This window comes from Euprymna scolopes, chromosome 16 (genome assembly GCF_053919585.1).
Source record: "Euprymna scolopes isolate OS-2025 chromosome 16, ASM5391958v1, whole genome shotgun sequence".
In the NCBI taxonomy this organism is placed as follows: domain Eukaryota; kingdom Metazoa; phylum Mollusca; class Cephalopoda; order Sepiida; family Sepiolidae; genus Euprymna; species Euprymna scolopes.
This window is the reverse complement of record NC_136497.1, coordinates 136,823,404-136,843,403: the sequence shown is the minus strand read 5'-3', so window position 1 is coordinate 136,843,403 and position 20,000 is coordinate 136,823,404. Positions and strand designations below refer to the sequence as shown.

At 34.1% G+C, this 20,000-nt stretch overlaps 1 protein-coding gene across 3 annotated transcripts in view; it reads right to left on the bottom strand.

The window, feature by feature from the left end:
- Window positions 1-20,000, bottom strand: part of LOC145296120 (sorting nexin-30-like) — a 93,376-nt gene that overhangs the window by 16,489 nt on the left and 56,887 nt on the right. For all 3 annotated transcript variants that reach the window (XM_080142267.1, XM_080142268.1, XM_080142269.1), the window contains 5 exons: window positions 14,257-14,448; window positions 11,572-11,682; window positions 9,635-9,796; window positions 8,374-8,569; window positions 4,607-4,737 (listed from right to left, as the gene is read on the bottom strand). In XM_080142267.1, the coding sequence (XP_079998393.1) occupies window positions 4,607-4,737; window positions 8,374-8,569; window positions 9,635-9,796; window positions 11,572-11,682; window positions 14,257-14,448 (792 nt within the window). The remainder of the gene's footprint in view (window positions 1-4,606; window positions 4,738-8,373; window positions 8,570-9,634; window positions 9,797-11,571; window positions 11,683-14,256; window positions 14,449-20,000) is intronic.

The following is a 20,000-nucleotide window of genomic DNA, read 5'->3' as shown; positions in this document are numbered from 1 at the left end:
GTGTTCGACTTTTATGTTTTCAAAAAGTTCTTTTATATTGCTGTCTTTGTAATATTTTCGTCTTATAGGCAGAAAATCAATGGATTCAGTAAGAAAATGTTTTGTTGTCAGCGGAACCTGACATGCAATACTCATTGGTTGGTCTTCTCCTTTAAGTAAATATGATTGAGTTAGATATGTGTGACCTATACGCAATCTCGTTAATACAACCTCTTCCTTTCTATTTTTCCTGGAATGTTGTTCCCAGTTACCAATTGTTGGTTTAATGGCATATAGTTTATTGTTAGTGTAACCATTCCAATAAATTTGCCATTGTTTTTTAATGCATTCATTTATATTTTTTTAATCTGTATAGGGGACTTTAAAGTTTTCATCATGATTTTTATTTAGAGAAGCCTTTACTGCTGTGTCTACCAATTCGTTTTCTCTGATACCGATGTGGCTAGGTATCCAGCAGAGCACAATTTCTTTTGTTTTTAAAAATTTGCTTATTCTAGCCTGTAGTTTTACTAACAACGGGTTGTTAGACTTTTGAGTTTTTATTGCTGTTATAGCTGATAGCGAGTCGGAGAAAATAATATATTTTGTTTTTTTTATCTCTGGAGATGAGATCAAGTGCCAAATCTATTGCACAAACCTCTGCATTAAAGATTGAGGTTTCTTTTAAGAGATGTTTTTTAAAAAAAAAAATTTATTATATACAGTTGCGCTGCCTGTTACATCTACCGGTTTTGAGCCGTCCATAAAGATATATGCATGTTTAGGATAATTGTATTTGATTTGTTCAAATTCTTCTTGATAAAGAGGGTAAGTTTTTTTGTTTTTTTTTCACACAGTGATCACCACTTATCAAGGCCCGGAAGCCACTTAGGGATAAGGGTTATTGCAAGTACAGTACGTTAGTGTGGAGATTTGATGAAGTGTTTACTTAAGGGGGCGGTTCATTAGGAATTTGTTAACATTGGACTTGAAGACATCCAAGTTGTAGTCCGGTGGGAAGCAGGCAGACGGAACAGAGTTCCACAGGCGTGCAGTTCTAAGAAAGAAGCTTTGTTCATGGAATCCGCGTTTTGATTTAGACACAGATATAGAGTGGGGGAAATTTTTCACAGTGGATTCAGCTAGACGAGTGTTTTTCGTGAAAGATTGGCGAGGGAGGACCAGAAATTGGAGTTCAGACGAGCACCTGCCATGGAAATAACAATAAAACAAGGATAGGCTCGCAACATCTCTTCTCTGGGAGAGAGGTTGCAGGGTAGAGAAAAGGGCATCCCCCACTAAGCCACGAAGTCTATTTTGTACTCTGTCAAGGCAGGATAGGCTGTTTTTAGCAGCTCCTGCCCAGAGTTTTTCCCTTGCAGTGTTTGCTCAGACTTAAGTCAACTTTTGGTATTATAATGTTCCAAGGAGGTATTTTTGAAGTAAATGTTTTGTGAATTTTTGTTATCAGGATCTCTGCTTCTTCAATAATGGGTTCCATCCGTAGGCCAAACGTTTTAATGGCTTTTTCTTTTTGTAGAAATAAATGTTTATACTTGGGATAAAACGTGCAGTCGTGCGCAGGATTGTCGGGATCTGCCTTCAATTTTGTATAATATAGCAGTGCTAACTTGTTATATCTGAGGTTAGGTGAAGGCTCATTTGCTTCAGCATACAAACTTTCTACTGGAGATGTTCTGAAAGCTCCCAGTTCAAGTCCCAGTCCTGTATGGTAAATGGAATTTAAAATTTTAATATAGGATTTTCTTGCTGCTTGGTATATACAGCTTCCATAGTCAATTTTTGATCGAATTAGGGATCTGTACACATTTAACAAGGTCTGCCTGTCAGCTCCCCAGTTTGTATAAGCCACAACACGCAGAAGTTGGAGTGTTTTATTACATTTTTTTTAACATAGTTTATGTGGGGAAGAAAATTTAGTTTTTTTATCAAAAACAATTCCTAAAAATTTGTATTCATCAACAAAGGGGATATCTTCTCCATAAAGTTGTAATTTCGGATCATTGTGTAATTTGTGTTGATTGCAAAAATGAATGCATTTGGTTTTATTTTTTGAAAATTTAAAACCATTTTCTTTTACCCATTTATTCATTTTGTTTATGCTGTGTTGCAATTTTCTTTCAATAGTATGGATGTGCTTGGAACGATAGCTTATAGAGCAATCATCCTCGTACAATGTTCTATTTATGTTGGGAGTTCCTTTACTATGTTGTTGATTTTTATATTAAATAGGGTTGTTGATAATATACTACCCTGTGGCACACCTTCTTGTTTATTTATATCGCTTAGAGTAGACCCTATGCGTACCTTGAAGGTTCTGTTCGTTAAAAAATTTTGAATAAATTTGGGAAGTCTACTTTTAAGTCCAAAGTCGAATAGATCCTTCATAATTCCGAATTTCCAGGAAGTATCGTAAGCCTTTTCTAGATCGAAAAAGACAGTTGTGGCGTGTTCCCCTCTTATGAAGGCTTCTCTGACATAGCATTCTAAGTTGACCAAATGGTCAAGACATCCACGATTTTTACGATAACCACACTGTGCTTTGGTTATTAGTTTGTTTGTTTCTAAATACCAAATTAGGCGATGATTTACCATTCGCTCTAATGTTTTGCACATACAACTTGTTAGTGAAATTGGTCGATAATTTCCAAGATCTGAAGAATCTTTTCCTGGTTTTGATATTGGAATAATCGTTGTCTGTTTCCAAGATTCTGGGAATTTATTTTTTATCCAGATGCCATTGTAGATTTTTAGTAAAAGTTCCAATGGAGTTTTTGGAAGTATTTTCAAAAAACTATAGTCGACCTCATCTGGTCCTACGGCTGTGTTGTGTGATTTGTTTATGGAATTTTCCAATTCACTTATTGAAAAAGGTTTATTATATTCTTCAAAGTTTTTGGAATTGAAATTTAGCTTGTACTTTTCGATATTTTTTTGATGGTTTGGAATTCTTTGTTATAGTTTTTTGAAGAAGAGTTCTCTCAAAATGTTTTGGCTAATTTGTTCGCTATAGCCTTCGTTTCTGTTATTTTGGTATTTTCAGTAAAAAGATATTTAATTGATATCGGGTTATGTTTTCCAGAAATTTTTTAACCATTTCCCAAACTGTCTTTGGCTTAGTGGAAACATTGATCTTGTTGATATATTCTTGTCAGCATTCTTTTTTGGCTTTCTTTATTATTCTGCGTGATTTTGCTTGATGCAATTTGTATTCAATTAAGTTGCTTGTTGTTGGTTCTTTATTAAATTTTCTTAATGCTGCTTTTCGCAGATTTATTGATTCTTTACATTCTTTGTTAAACCATGGTCTATTCTTTTTTCCTGAAGTAGTGTTTTTGGGAATGCACTCTTCTATTAAAATTAATGTTTGTGTAAATGTTTGGATTGTATCGATGTTTTCTGTCAATTGTTCTGAGCAGAGATTCTTGAATTTTTCCCAGTTGGCTTTAAGTTTTCATCTTGGTTGATGTTGAAATATTTTTTCATGGCTTTAGAGAATGATTGGGTAGTGGTCGCTACTACAGGCATCATCGAATACGTTCCAAGAAAAATCCAGATAAGTGGAAGGGTCACATATAGTTAAATCGAGCGAACTAAGCGATCCATTTGTTGGATTGATGTGAATGGCTTCTTTTTAGTTGAACAAGCACAGATTATTTTTATTCATTAGATTTTCAATTTTCTTTCTCTTTCTATCAGTTTCCTTGCATCCCCATAAGGTGTTGTGACTATTTAAGTCCCTAGGAAAATAAAGGGTTTGGGTATTTGCCCTATTAAGTTCTCCAATTCATTTTCATCGATTTGTTCATGTGAAGGTATGTATAAAGAACAAATGCTTATCGGTTTGTGTAAAGTTGCTCTTATGGCAACCGCTTGCAAATTTGTTTGAAGTGGGTCTGGGGCATTACTTATTGCACACCCCTCGTGTGTGTGTGTGTTTATATATATATATATATATATATATATATATATATAAAATGGTTGTAGCAACTGATTCAATGCAGGACAGAGTTGGTATATAGTTTGTTTATTATACAAAAATTATAAATAGAATAAAATAAAAATAAGGAAAATTTGCCAATAGGAAAATGAAATTGCCACTAGAAAAGATAAAACAACCATAAAATCATACAGTAGGGAAGAAGCGATGCTAAGAGTATAACATTACTTCAGATCAAAGTGAAAACTTAGACCAATAAACAACCACCAAGTTAAAAGAATACTAACACCTTCCCACTGCAAAATCGTACTTTCCCCTCCTCTCATCCCTACTCCCTTTCTTCACCACACTTCCCTCCAAAACCCCTACTGCTCACATTCACAAAGTATACATCCCACTTTCTTCCAGAACATAAACCACACCCAAATATCTTATAAAAACTAATGTAAATTTGACTCATTTCCATTTCGATTCTTTTTTGGTCTGATGAAGTGTTATCCTTGAATTGGGATTCAACTGAAACATGCATGCGCATATGTAACCCATAATATTTGTATAATGAATAAACTATATAAAAATAGATTGATATAAAAATAAGAAACCTGAAAAAAAAAAAGTTGACGGCAAAAATATAAAAGAGGGCGAGGATTGAATGAATGTACTTACTGAATCCCTGATTGATGAACAAGTAGATTCGATGGCCCTCGACATTGTCAACAAAGACGGAGTCAATTTATCTTCTGAATTCGACCACAGCGTATACACAGGACTCCACTCATTCAATTCATCGACGTATTCTGAAATGCATAGAATTTACATCGAATTATGTTTTAAAACAAAAAACTCAAAATTAATTTGCATACATGCGCAACATAAGATGTAACAGGATTGAACTCTACATGGTAAACTCCATAATCTGCAAAGCGATATCAGTGTAATGTAATCATTACATGTCAACACTTGGGACGCACACATTTTATGCAGGCAGTTGCAAGGAAACAAAGACAAGGAAAGAATTCGACTCTTTTCTTTTCAATTGAAACATACATTTATTTACAGGTACTTCCAGAATGCCTTGTCTCTCGTTCAAAAGTTTTCTCACACCCTAATGTGCTTAATAAGACTGCCGTGTCAAACACATGGTACTCTGCCTTTGTCCGACCATGTTTAGGACACGTCTTTCCCCGTCGCACTCGGGCCACGTGTGTAACAAGTCTTTTTCTATCTTTCTCGGCCACGTTTTTCTTTTTTTTATAATCTTTTTCTTTTCCTTCTTGCTCACTTTGCCGTCACCTCACACACAGCTCGGTCATTTGCATAGGTTGGCTGTTACTGCTGCTGCCATATGCATGTCCATGCTCTGTTACACAAGTTGATTAAAAAGACAGATGCTTCTATAGAATAGGATTTGAAACAAATGCAATGAAAGGTAGGACACAAACCACTCGAGGACAAGAGCAAGATATAAAAGGTATATTCATCTTATTATCGTAAATGGTTGAATTGTCGTAATTGTGAACATTCATGCAATGTGACACTAAGACAAAACTCATTTTCCTCAATAATTAAAATAGACCTTTTTACAGTTACCAATTGTCAATCTACCCTATGCACTATATATATATATATATATATATATATATATATATATATATATATATATAACTACTTAATTTACCCACATAAAATTAATATACGGAAGTATAGATTTATGCATAAACGTGAAGTATTTACTTCAAAAGTGCTCAATATGTAGGTAGAGCTAGTTAGTAATTTATAAAATATATATGGCGATTAAGCTACACTTAATATTCCGTGTTTTATCCACTCTAGGACTCTTCAGGCTTATGCGCGAATTCTGTGGTTGTTTATCATTTTTATAAAAATTTTGCTTAATCGCCATATACATTTTATAAATTACTACATATATATATATATATATATATTTTTCTCTGGAAATATGATTTTTTTTTTTCAATTATATTATACTTTTATAATAATTTCGTATATAAATGAATACATTTTGGAATTCATTTATATAAGTAATTATTTTCAATTTTCAACTAACACAACGCTTCAAAAGCAGGTAAAGAAGAAAAAAAAGTTTCTTTCCTAATTTCTAAATGGATAGATTTGTTTCATGGACAAATTAACTTTAAATTACATTTTATTTTTATTAACATGGACCAACGTTCAACAAAAGAAAATGTTGAGACATTAAATTAAATTGGACAAAGATATCATGTAAATTTTTTTTTTTTTTTTTAAAGGGATTATTGTATATCAAGGATCAGAGGTTTTTCAAGAATAAAGGTTAATGTATGTATTGTAAGCATTGGGTCAGTTGCATAATAATCATTTGATAATTTGGTATTATTATTATTAAATTAATAATATTTGGTATAATTAGATTATTTATTATTAATTAAATATTATATTATTACATAAAACATTTACTTAATTTAATTTTTAAATGGAATAGATTGTGACCTAGAAAACAGCAAATCTTTCCTCTTTGTCAGAAACATAGCTTAACACAACTAAAAGCAGTTTATCCACTTAATTGTCATGTCGTAATAAGTTAAATATTACTACATCTATATATATAAAAGCGAAAATATATGTATGTATGTGTGTATGTTTGTGTGTCTGCTAAAAACTTTCGACAGACAACGAAAATTCACAAACTCGGTATCATATCGAAGCCCCATCCTTCACTCGAAAAATATCGAAAAATTGGGGGTCAATAAAAACGGTCTTCTCGTGACGACGAGCGGTTCTATGCATGCGCCAGATGACGTCATGACCTGATTTACTTTAAATAGTTGAAAAACTGAACAAATTTCATGTATGTCACGTTAGATCAGCTGATTAGCACGTTGGTTCATTATCTAAACGTTTTGGGTTTGAATCGTGGTGTGAGATGTCTTCTTTTTTTTTTTTCGATTTTTTAAATTTAAATATTGAACCAGTGTTATTTAAGCCATTTTTCACGCAACGTTCGTTTTTCTGTTTTTTTTACTTCGCTTATCCACCGCCGACCACACACCTAAAAACACCCGGGCACCCACCGATTTTTTAAATTTTAATATTGAAACAGGCTTATTTAAGCCATTTTTCACGTGTTTGTTTTTCTGTTTTCATCGTTTGATTGCCGTACGTTAGTTTTTTTGTGTTTTTTTCCCCGCTTAAGTGTTAACGTTGTTTTCTTTTTTTACTTTACTTATAACAAACAAACCTTGTCATTGACGCCAAACATACGTTGTCGTTGTCGTAATACTCGACGACTTCTGGGCGCGCACCTGTCAATTTGGTTCTTAAATAAATTCTAACATCTTTCACTAACTCATTCTGGCTGGCCGATTTTATTTTCAAACTTCGGTTCTTTTTTATTTAACACCACACACACTTCCAAACACTCGGGCATCGCCTAGTCTATATATATAAAAGCAAAAATGCGTGTATGTATGTTCGCTTTTTGTGTATGTTCAAGAAAGGCTTTTTTCAGAGAAGCGGTCGGTAGGCTCGCAACTTCTTAAAACTTTTTATATCACATAGAAATCATAATATCTCCGAGTTAACAACAGAGCTCGCCTGTCTATTTAATTTGCTCGACTTCAGGAAGATAAATATTCAACATTTGTCACTTGCCGCATGTGGATTAGGCTTTTTCCTATAATAAAAGCGACACTAATTCTGACAGCATTTTCTGGCTATCGCCGGAAATGTCCGAAAGCAATCAGCTTTGATCAATGTGGAAATATTTTCCTTACATTAAACAATTGCTATTCAAATTGGACAAGGGGAGCTGGTTCCCCCCCACCCCCACCAACATCTTGGGGGGGGGGGGGAAAAAGCGTTCCCGCAGTAAATGAAATACTATCCCGCAGTCAAAGTTGACCTCATTAAGTCATTAAAACGTGCACCTGCCAAATCTAAGTAATTAAATTAATTCAAACGTATTTCCGTTAGTATCTCGTGGGTGGTGGGCCAATGGTTAACGTTGCACTTTTTTTTTTCACACTTTAATTTCCAACTTCGCCTCAAGAGTTTGGGTTCGATTCTCATACTCACCTACCAAAACCTTTTTATTTTATTTTACCCCCCCCCCCCCCCCCGGAGTTTTGATTTACTTCCAAACACCTGGGCAATGCCGGGTACCCCCCCCCCCCGCTAGTTATAATATAGAAGCACACATCTTTATTATTTAAGTAAAATTTGCAATTTAAAAAAAATTTTATTTTTATTTTATCAGTTTGTCATTTTCTAATTTTGACAATTAAGTAAATAACATTGTTTTTTTAGTTGGAATTCAATTTTCGTTCTTATTCCGAAGCAGCACCATAAAATTAAAGATTAAACACAGACATTTAATTATGCTGGATGGGGTGGACGGTGCTAACACTGGACTCCCATTGCACCCAACACCTTACCTGTTTGTTCTTTGAGTATTCGCTGAGTGATGCGATCAATCGAAGCAAGTTTCTCCCCAAACGTATGTACATATTCGTGCATGACTGAAAATTCTGGTGGCCGATTCTTCATCATGTATGAGGCACTCATGTTGTGTATAGAGTTGCTCACGCGGCTGATCAACCCTTGACCCTGCTTTTTGTGAGCATTGAATTCCTGAAATAAATTTAGAAAAAATAAAATTTTTCATTTATAAAAAACAAAATTGTCAACAATACAATAATTGTGATACCAGACGGTAACCTGCCTGACAACATACCCATCAACCATAATGCCATGTGTGTGATTTTCTTCATCTTCTCTTCTGGCCAGGTCGTTGTCTCTGAGGGTTGTGGAGTGGCTCATGAGTATATAAATATAAAAAGAAACAAAGGAAAAACAGACTCCAACACTTTGCATTCTGTGTGCGTGTGTGTGTGTGTGTGCGTGTGCGTGTGTGCGTGTGACATTATTAACCCTGTACATACTTAAGTCCACATTTTAGCTTTTTATGTAAAAGGTGAAATGTAAAAAAAAAAAAAGAAAAAAAAAAAAAAAAATGCTGAAATGTAAAAAAAAAAAAAGAAAAAAAAAAAAAATGCTGAAATGTAAAAAAAAATGGAGAGGTATAGAAAAAGGTGAGATGTAGAAAATGTAACATAAAAAACGTGCAATGTAAAAAATATGTGTAATGTAAACAATACGTAATGCAAAAAAACGTGTAATGCAAAAAAAAAAAATGTGTAATGCAAAAAAAAATGTGTAATGCAAAAAAAAATGTGTAATGCAAAAAAAAATGTGTAATGAAAAAAAAAAATGTGTAATGAAAAATAAAAATGTGTAATGAAAAAAAAATGTGTAATGAAAAAAAAAAATTTGTAATAAAAAAAAATGTGTAATGAAAAAAAAAAAATATGTAATGAAAAAAAAAATGTGTAATGCAAAAAAAAAATGTGTAATGAAAAAAAAAAGTGTGTAATGAAAAAAAAAAGTGTAATGAAAAAAATAAATGTGTAATGAAAAAAAAAAATGTAATGAAAAAAAAAATTTGTAATGAAAAAAAAAAATGTGTAATGAAAAAAAAAATGTGTAATGCAAAAACAAAACCTGTAATGCAAAAAAAAAAAAAAACGTAATGTCAAAAAAATGTAATGCAAAAATAAATGTAAAACAAAAAAAAAATGTAAATAAAAAACTGACAAAAAAATGTCAAATACAAATAAGAAATGCGAAAAAACTCACCCAAGCTTTCGCTGTGAGAAACACTTGGAAATGTTTTTCAAATGATAAAACCGGATGATCAGCAAGTCGGGTCAGGAATTTCTGAAGTGCCTGTTGTCGAACCCGAAGAAACTCGGGACTGAAACGATCCAATCGTCTCAAACTATGTTTTGCTGGCAGAGGCTGAAAAATTAATTTAAAAAAAAAATTGAAAAGATAAAATAAGATTTACGGGTTACCAAAGTTTTTGGAAAGCAGAAATAAACAAACTAGCACGATGACGATATATAAAATACATTACAACAATAAATTCAGACAACCAAAATTTAAAATGCTGCAAACTAAGCAAAGAACTTTCCAAAAATCAAGCAAAACTTTCATGAACAAAGTTTCTTTCCTAAAATATCCCAACTCTGGAACAAAATATCACAAGTTTGCTTTCCAACAAACTACAAGATGGCCGTTCTCAAGTCTAATGTAGACAAATTATCTTTAATTTTCTGCTCATCCATGAATTGTTTCTGATCCTCCGGTGGGACCGGTTATTATTGAACTGACAATCTTTTTAATCATTATTCTCGATTGGTTCCAGTGTAAGTGTTGACCAATTAGTAAAAAATTGACCCATTAGTAAAAAATAAAAATGATCTATCAGAAAAGATGCTGAGTAACTTTATACAAAGTTTGTTTTGATATGACTCAGTTTTAGAATTTGTAAATTAAAATTTTTTAAATGTTTCTGAAGTTTTGAGTTAGGGATTGATAATTTGTGTTATTTGGATTGGATCAGTAGTTTTTTTTGTTTTTGTTTAATGTTTCAACCAATGTAATCTCCTTCCTACTAGAATTGTCTACAAGCATAACAGATAAAGTAAAATTCAGTTTGAAGGGAAATTCTTCTGAAGGTTGAAGATTCAATTCTCAGTACAAGCAATACTATTACCATGCCCGGCGTCTTCTGTTTTGGGTGTTGGATGAACATTGCACAGTTGACGCTGGCAACCAGCCACAATATCAATAGTTGCCTGCCAAGCGTGAAGAAGTCGTATTCAAAATAAAAACATTTCACATCATATTTTTCCAAACATTTTTGATGATTTTGATCGCAAATTAGCATTTGATCGCAACAAATTGAAGGCAATCAAAAAAGTGATAGAGGGAAACTCAACAAAGGGTGGTGAAGGGGGGGGATGTATACAAAAGACTGCAAACACTGAATGTGATCTAACATCGTTAAAAGAAAAAAAGCGCAAAATTTATAACTATTGCGTTTGCATTCTTAAAAAAAAAAAAAAAAAAAAAAAAAAAGTGAAATATAATATCTCTGCTACTTCATTCACCTTGGCGTATCGCAGAGTCTGACTGACCATGATGATGCAATGCTACAAATAAACTAACAATTAGTTCTTCATTCCTCCATTTGAAATAAAAACTTTTTTGGGTTTGTATGTAGAGGGTTGTTCTTGATAGACTGTAACACAAACTTCTATGATATTTATTCAAGTGATCTGCACTCAAAGAGAGAGAAGGAGGGAGGGAGAAGGACAGGTAGACAGAGAGGGTAGACTGGATTGTTTAGTTGTTTTTGTTATACGGCATATCAACCCTTTTCGAGCTATTTAATGCCAAATCCAAAGATTCGGAAGAAAATTTTTTTTATAGAATATATTTGTTGTTTTCAAGTCGGTTTCTATTTAACCCATAGTTGGGACCCTAACAGGTACTACCACTCCGGGTCAGAGTGAACCTGGGAGCAATGGCAATTAAAGGGTGGCTCCACACTTCCCAAGGCCCGCAAGGTGGGGCCTCACCCTCGGATATAGTTTTAAGTCATATCCAGGACTGAGAGGGAGGGAGATGGGTAGACAGAGAGCAGGAGGGGAAAAAGAGAGGAAGAAAGCAAGATGGGGAGAGACAAAGCATAGCAATAAACTCATAGACTGCAATCGATTACTTACCGGAATAAGATGTGTAGGGTAACCCTCTTCCAGTCTCTGTCGCAGCCAAATGAAGTCATTGTAACGCCTCCTCACACAATACTCGTGATTTTCATACTCTTCCCTGGTCGTCTACAACAGAAAAAAATTTTCTCATTTTCTTATACAACAATAACGTTTCATCACAAAAAATTGATGCTTATTAAAATACCAAAGACATCAATGCACAACGCAGCAGAGGCTATGATCAGAGTTTTCCTAGTTGCTCTTCCAAGGCTTGAGAGTTTAGTCTACTCTACTATTTCAACTTAGAAGATCACAACATAATCACACTGAAACATCGATTCTCATTAGATCACCAAAGTTAAGCAACATTAAGTCTAGCCAGAATGAGATGGGTGACCATTTGGTAATGCTAGTCACTGTATGTCATCATCTCATGACCAAGATATATATGCAGTTGGGGAGTGTTTGTGAATTTGATATTCTCTGTAAACGTCGTCCTTTGGAGGAAACCGGCATAGTTTGCCAAGGGTTAATACCACACAAGTTATTAACGGTTTGGATTTTATTTTTTTTTAAATGATTCTTCATTAAACGTAGTGTACAAAGGTCAATATCATTCGAGATTATTTTATTCTATGATCTCGGTTGGGGATTGAAGAAAAATGGTGGCAAATGAATGTCAATAGACAGCACAGCTTTACTACAGTGTACTTCGAAAAAATGCATTTCAGAGGAAAATATTGTTACATACTTGCGCGTCACGTTGAAATTCGTATAAATTCCAAAAAAATGGTCCAGTAGAAAAATAATTAAAAGTAAAACAGAATTATTTTGAAGTTGCGATTTTTCACGGTAAATTAATCAGGGAGAGATAACTGCATTCTACCATTTAAGTTGCTTTGCGTAGAATCTGATGACACTATCTTTCAGGGTCGACCATCTTGCTTCTCGATATACTGCACACTTCTACTGGACCATTTTTTATGGGTTTCTGAATTTGTACTAATTTCGACATGATACCTAAATACGGAATAATGTTTTCCCTTGAAATATCTTTGTTTGAAAACACATGATTGGGGTGGAGGACACACTAGAGTTGCACTCAATAGACTCCTGAACATGTGAATTTGATATTCCCTATAAACTTCCTCCTTTAGGAGGAAGCCGGCATAGCCCATTATGAGCTAATATGAAACCAGGTATTTATTATTTGTATAGTTTAAAAGAACTGAATCAATACTTTTCACGTGGGTATCAATCAACAGTTTCATTAAAGAGGTTCAAGTTTCAAATATTTTAAGCAACAAAATTTGAAAAGCAACATCAAATGCAAACTAATTTTCTAACGGACAATATGGATTCAGGCAACATCGTTCAGCTACAGACATTTTAATAGTCATCTCTGGTGCCCAGATATCATGCACTGGATAAGAAAGGGGAAGCTAGAGCTGCAGTCCTTCATATATCCAAAGCCTTTGACAATGTCTAGCATGAAGGTCTCTGAATGAAAATTAAATCATATGGTATTAGTGGACGAATGCTAAATATAATTATGAGTAGATCCTTTTTAGACACGAGGAAAATCCAAATAACATGATATCAATGTGGAAATGTTTCAAAAGGTTGATCCTTGGACCTTTGTTATCCCTCCTTCATAAATTACCTCTCTGATAAAATTGTGTCTGAGATGGGTATATTTGCTGATGACATGTCCTGTAATAGAGATGAGGAAAAATTAATGTACACATATCCAAGGCAGTTGAAACCTTAGAGAAGAGTCACCAGTCTGCAGTGAAATGGAGGTATTAAATGCTACTAAGTCTCAGCTTCTTTCCTGTAACAACTACACAAGAAATCTTCTCAACCACTGATTGCCATAACTAATATGTTGACAGCTCTTCTGCTAACCTGCAGAAATTTAAATGTAATGTGAACAAACATCTTGCTGTTCAACTCTCTATATAGTGTCCCTGCAGACCTGGTCTCAAATAATAGCCTCTCATGTCCAAGTGGTAACATGCTTGTGGTGAATACGAGTAGAAAAAAAAAAAAAAAAAATTTTTTATCTTGACTTGAAAAAAATAAAAATTAGTTCTGTCGTTTTTAGGAGGGGATGTGTACAGCTTTGAAATAGAGTCCGCATTGTCTTTGATAACTCCAAAAATGATTTCCCCAAAAATGCATATTATTGTCTATTATTAATGAGCAATATTTTTTTTCATTATATTTTGTTTATTTATTGAAGCGTTACAGTAATATTGTAGGATATGTGTAAGATAAAAGTGTAAATATTCCAGAGCAACTCCAAGTCGGGTCAGCTAGTGTTAAGTTGTCTCCCTTTATATTGGCATTAATATGCATATAATTTGTTAAGTTATCTCCCTTATAAAAAGGCAGAGTTAACGAACGTTTCTTTTGAATATGGCGTCGTAATGTTTATGTGTTTGTTAACTGTTAAACCCTAATCGTGAGTGCGTTGCGTATTTATTCAATTAATGTATTAGCTGCCGTAATAAATTATATATATATATATATATATATATATATATATATATATATACATTGTTTATATATATATACCGTCGGAGTTGGATTATTTTTCATTAATCAATTGTGGGTTTTATTTTCTTGGCCAACTGTAAATGTAACACAGCGTTAATTTATAGAAAAAAAAAAAAAGGCGAAATGGAGATCTGTTACCTTTGTGTTGATACGGAATGTGATATACGATTCCATCGTGCCAGTGTGCTTCTCCGGGTTGTCGACCATAACGAACAAGTCTCTCGTCTCGGAATCAAAGTCATCATCGAGTTTAAAATTGGCAATCAAACTCGAACTGCACGACACGGTCATCTCAGATTTGGATGAAGTATCTAAGTCAAGGCTTTCAAGCTGAAAAAAAAAAAAAAAGAAATATACAAAGTTAATTTTTCGTTGCCTTCAGTTTGAATGAGGGCATCTTCATTAAAGTGATATGTACAGGAGTGGGAATGAAAAATATTAGTTTTGGACAGAAAAACCTAAAACGTTTCAGTGAATATCACTTCTGATCCTCTGCAAGTGTAGGTTGTCAAACTCTGGAACCTTTCCGTTAAACTTGGCAATTTGCACAAAATTTCGAATGGAACTCTTTAATCTACAGAAAGGAGTCGTGGCATTTATTCGATTCTGGTAGTGGAAACATATGTAACTAAGCAGACCCAAAAACGGTAATAAAAACACACACACACACACACACACACATATATATTAGTAATAAACACACACACACACACACACACACACATATATATATATTAGTAATAAACACACACACACACACACACACACACACACATATATTAGTAATAAAAACACACACACACACATATATATATTAGTAATAAACACACACATATATTAGTAATAAAAACACACACACACACACACACACATTAGTAACCCTCTCCTTCGTTCTACCTTTGTTATCCGTCTTGAGTTTTTTCTTTTTTTGTGTGTGTGCATTTACAGCTGGCTGCTACTGATTATAATTTTGACTTTGTACTTTTTATCTCTATTTCCTATGATATTTCTTCAGTCTGCCAACTCTGAAGAAACTATCGGGTCGTTAATTAGATTCTGGTTGTGGAAACATATGTAACTAAGCAGACCAAAAAACGGTAATAAAAACACACACACACAAAGCACAGAGATATAAACGGATATTATGAATTAGGTTGGTTGGTTGTTTTACGGCATATCAACTAGTGGTGGGATTCAAATTTTTTAAGAACAGGTTCTAAGAAAATGTTAATAAGAATAAAGAATTTACTATAATGTAGTTATGAATCAGGGTTTGCGTAATTTTAACAACCGGTTCGCTGAACTCATAATATTTAAAGCACCAGTTCGCACGAACCGGTGTGAACCGGCTGAATCCCATCACCGATATCAACCCTTTTCAGGTTATTTAATGCTGAATCTAGTTATTTTGATGAAAAAAAAAAAAAAAAAATATATTGTTTTTTTTTTCACGTTGGTTTCTATTTAACCCATAGTTGGGACCCTACCAGGTACTACAACTCCGGGTCAGAGTGGACTTGGGAGCAATGGCAATTAAAGGGTGGTCCCACATTCCCTAAAGCCCACAAGCTGGGACCTCACCATTAGATATAGTCTAAGGTCATATCCAGGACCTTAGATATTAGGAACCTGAGATAAAGCAAACAAAAACAGAATATGGCAGGAATATAATGAATAAAAATAAGCACAAAAAAATTGAAGACAAATGTTAGAAAAAGCATAAAAAAGTTAAGATAAACAATTGATTTATTCTTGTAAGTAAAGGGAATACAGGAACCACAACGAGAGGTGGTGCAGCTGATGTACTATCAGGTTTTCTACTGTATAAGGAAAAGTAAAACTTAAGGTAAGTTGCAATTGTAGAATAAGTATAAAGTGCCCTCTACAAAATAATTGTTTAATAAAAAACAATTTGCCAAGCTACAATATACATTAATGTAAACCTGAACAAAAATACTAGGAAACAGAAATAGGCATTTAAAAAAGTATATTCAATAGCAAAAGTAAAGCCTCCTATTTTTTTAACCCAAAAATAGGAAAAGCTACAAAGATGGAGATGGTGCCATTAAAACAAGCAAACTTTTGTACTCCAGAATTTACTTTCTACATAGTCACCACCATTCTCAATGTACTTTTGTGGAGAATTCAATGACTCATCTCTGCTTCTGATGCATGTCCATGACAGGTGTTGCTTTCTCAAGAGTCTTACACCGCCAATTTTTTGCAACGGAGGGATGAAATTTTCAAGTCATGAATGCGTAACTACAGTCATCATAACAATGCAATTTGCAATCCCCATCTGATTCATTTGGGTGAAATGAAAAAAAATAGGAGGCATTATTTTTGAGAGAGAGAGAGAGAGAGAGAGAGAGAGAGAGAGAGAGAGGGGGAACTATTGACAGTGATTGTAGCTAAAAGAGGTTTTGCTATAAATGTTTTACAGGGACAGGGGACACATTGAAGCTCAGTCGAGCACCTCGCATGGAAATAACAATAGAGCAGAGAAAGACTAGCAATGTCTCTTCTGTGAGAAAAAGGTAGTAAGGAGGAGGTAGAGAATTGCATCAGGAGGGAGATATAACCTTCCGGAGCAGTAGAATGATCCAATTGTTTTTCCATTAAAGTGTGGCGTGAAGATCAACTCCAAATGTTTTTCAAAGCAACAGGTTTCATCAGTTAGGATTAAGTAGGAATCAGAGCATTGGTGTTGAAAAGAGAGACGCCCTCCTCTCTCTCTCTCTCTTTATCCATCCCCCCTTCTCTCTCGTCAATAGAGGCTATGAATATCGATGAGTGAGAGGAATTACCAATGAACACACATGTAGGGGGTTGGTGTTAACATCAGGAAGTGGTTGCAAAATAAACGTAGAAGGAGGACGATGACGATGGATATGGGAAGAGGATGGAGTGAGTATAGAAACAGAGGTGGCAGTGAGGGAGACGAGAGAGAGGAGGGGGAGGAGAAATGAGGATGAGAAAGGAAGGAATCAATATATCTGCTAAAAGAAGGATCCAGCTTTTAAAGACATGGTAGCCACATGTGAAAGATGGCAGTGCCGAACGGTTGCAACAATGGTGAGAGATTCTGAGGTTGACCGCACCAGTTGGGGTGGGAGGGGGTGGGAGCATACAGCAGCAGCAGGAGACGCTGCTGTTGTTGTTGCAGGAACACGTAAGGGGGATTTAAAAAGACAATGGTTCTCACCTGGAACCGTAGAGCTTCAACGCCTATCAACTGCGCCAACTATTCCTCTGGCCTTTGTCAGGTGGTAACCGTGACGGATAGGAACTCTGAATATCCTGAGTGCATTCACTGCAATTACTGCCTGACGCAGTTGATAGAGACGTTGAATCTCTACGGTTCCAGGTGAGAATTGTATGAAGATAGCGACTTCAATCCTACCCAAATCCGGCCAGAGGCTTACTTGGCGAAAACGTGGTGAGACAACAACAACTATGGAAGGCAGTAATTGCAGTGGATGCAGTCAGGAGATTCAGAGTTCCTGTCCATCGCGGTTACCATCTGATAAAGGTCAGAGGAAATAATACTCATCTCAATGAATTCCAATTAAAATGATATATTTCCTCAAAACCTCTGGCCTTGATGGAGCCATAAAATGTTTCAGTCATAGTCATTTGTTTTCCTAGTTTTGCATATGAATTACAAAATATCTGATATTTCCCCAAAACCTCTGACCTTGATGGAGGGGATACTAAAACTTGCTGCTATGGTTACAAATGATCCAAAATAACAGCAAGAGGAGACTTGATTCCACATATTTCTCATGTGTTATATCTCCCCTCTTTTGTAAATAGGGTACGATTATGAATATCTCCAGTATCAAATAATCCTTATACACTCAAATTTACTTTATGTATGAAAATCAAAGAGGGGTGATATAATATATGAGAAGTATTTGGAATCAAGTCTCCCCTTGCAGTTATTTCAGATCATTTGAAACCATAGCAGCAAAGTTTTAGTATCCCCTCCATCAAGGTCAGAGGTTTTGCAGAAATATCAGATATTTTGTAATTCATATGCAAAACTAGGAAAACAAATGACTATGATTGAAACATTTTATGGCTGTAAAAAGTGCCAAAAATAGGCTCTGAATGATGGATGATCCCCTTAATGTGCGAACTTAAAGGCAAATGTCACATCGGCCAGTACAACACAATTCAGGTCATTACCTCTCCAACAAGCTTTCACTTGTTAAATTCTGATCAATAGTCACTGAGATTTGGAACTTATAAAAATGCCAAAAAAGGTATTGTGTATATGTATATACACTGATAGCCAAACTGAATATTGAAATACTCAAATCTTTGGTTCGATGGGATGAAACTACATGAAAACTTGCAGGCTTTTTGAAGATTATAATACTATTCTATGGTTAAAATTTTATGACAATTGGTAAAAAAAAAAAAACTATTTTTAAACCAATAAGATATGCTCCAATTTACCTATATATGTGTGTGTGTGTCCTGCAGGCCAGCTTCAATTTTGCGGTTTCAGTTGTCTATCCTATGGCCTTGCCAGGCCACTAACATCATATAAAATAAATGACAAAAGACTATATTCGAAATTTCAATATGTAGTAGCTAAGTTCTTTTTCTTCTGATGAGTTAAGGGCAGAATAAATTCTAAAATTGACAAAATTACATGAATAATTCTGTGCTACAAAACGTTCTGTCAAGAATTGTGCATTTCAATGTATTTAAAGAAATAAATGGTAAGATGATCAACATCATGAAATTTGGAATATTTTGTCATCTATTTTTACATGCTCTGTAATTAGATTGACCTTCATAAGTTAAAGGTGAAATATAAATAAACATTTTTCCATCCTGCTTTGACAGAGTTCAAAAGATATTCTTGGCCTGATGATGTGATTTTCCCTAGCAGGGTGGTTACTGAAACATATTTGCATATGTGTAGCCACCAGTTTTCATATTCAACATTCATATTGCTCTGTCTAAACATTGAGCATTCTTTGGTAGACACATTGTGTTTTTTTGTTTTTGTTTAAATAACTAAACAATACTACAAATAATATATATATATATATATATATATATATATATATATAAGAGCAAATAGTTAATAAAACATGTTAAAAACACTTTGAAAAAGAGTTAAAAACATATTTAATCTGAAAAGGAAACACTTAAGTGGATAGTCCTTAATCCGCGGAGTTTTGAAGAAATACTTTCCTTCTCATCAGAGGGTAGGAATTAGCAAAATGCAGGATTGGATTTTGCATACAAAAGTATTTGATGAAACTGCAAGTAAGTCAAGATCTTACTCGATAACAAAAAGTGAAGCAGAGGAAATATGATGAAGAAAAAGATGATTTCACGTGAATGGATAGTCTGGTGAAAGGTAAATTATCCAATGACAGTAAAATCCAAAAACATAAATCCGAGAAAGTTAATTAAATTTCCATTCTCACAAGTAAAATCCAAGGAAATTACGTAATTGGAAGATGGTCCAAAATAATCCAAAAGGCCAAAATTCATGGAATAATTCACAATATGTACAAGGAAAAGGGGAAAAGATTCCAATAATATTAATGATACGGATGCCGAGACAAAAAGTAATTAAGAAAATCAGTGAAGAAAAAGAGAAAAAAAATCAGTGAAGACGAAGAAAAAAAAAAGTTAAATGGTGATAGAATTAAATATAAAATAGAAAAGCAAATGTCAAAATGACCCAGACAAAATAACGTTAAAAGGCGCAAAAAATATAGGGCAAAAAAAGAGGTCAGCTGAAACGTATAGGTTATTACTTTAGAAAATGTCAGCGAGACTTATTAAAAGACACTAAATGGAAAAAATAAATAAAATAAAAAATAAAATATAAAATAAAATATAAAATAAAA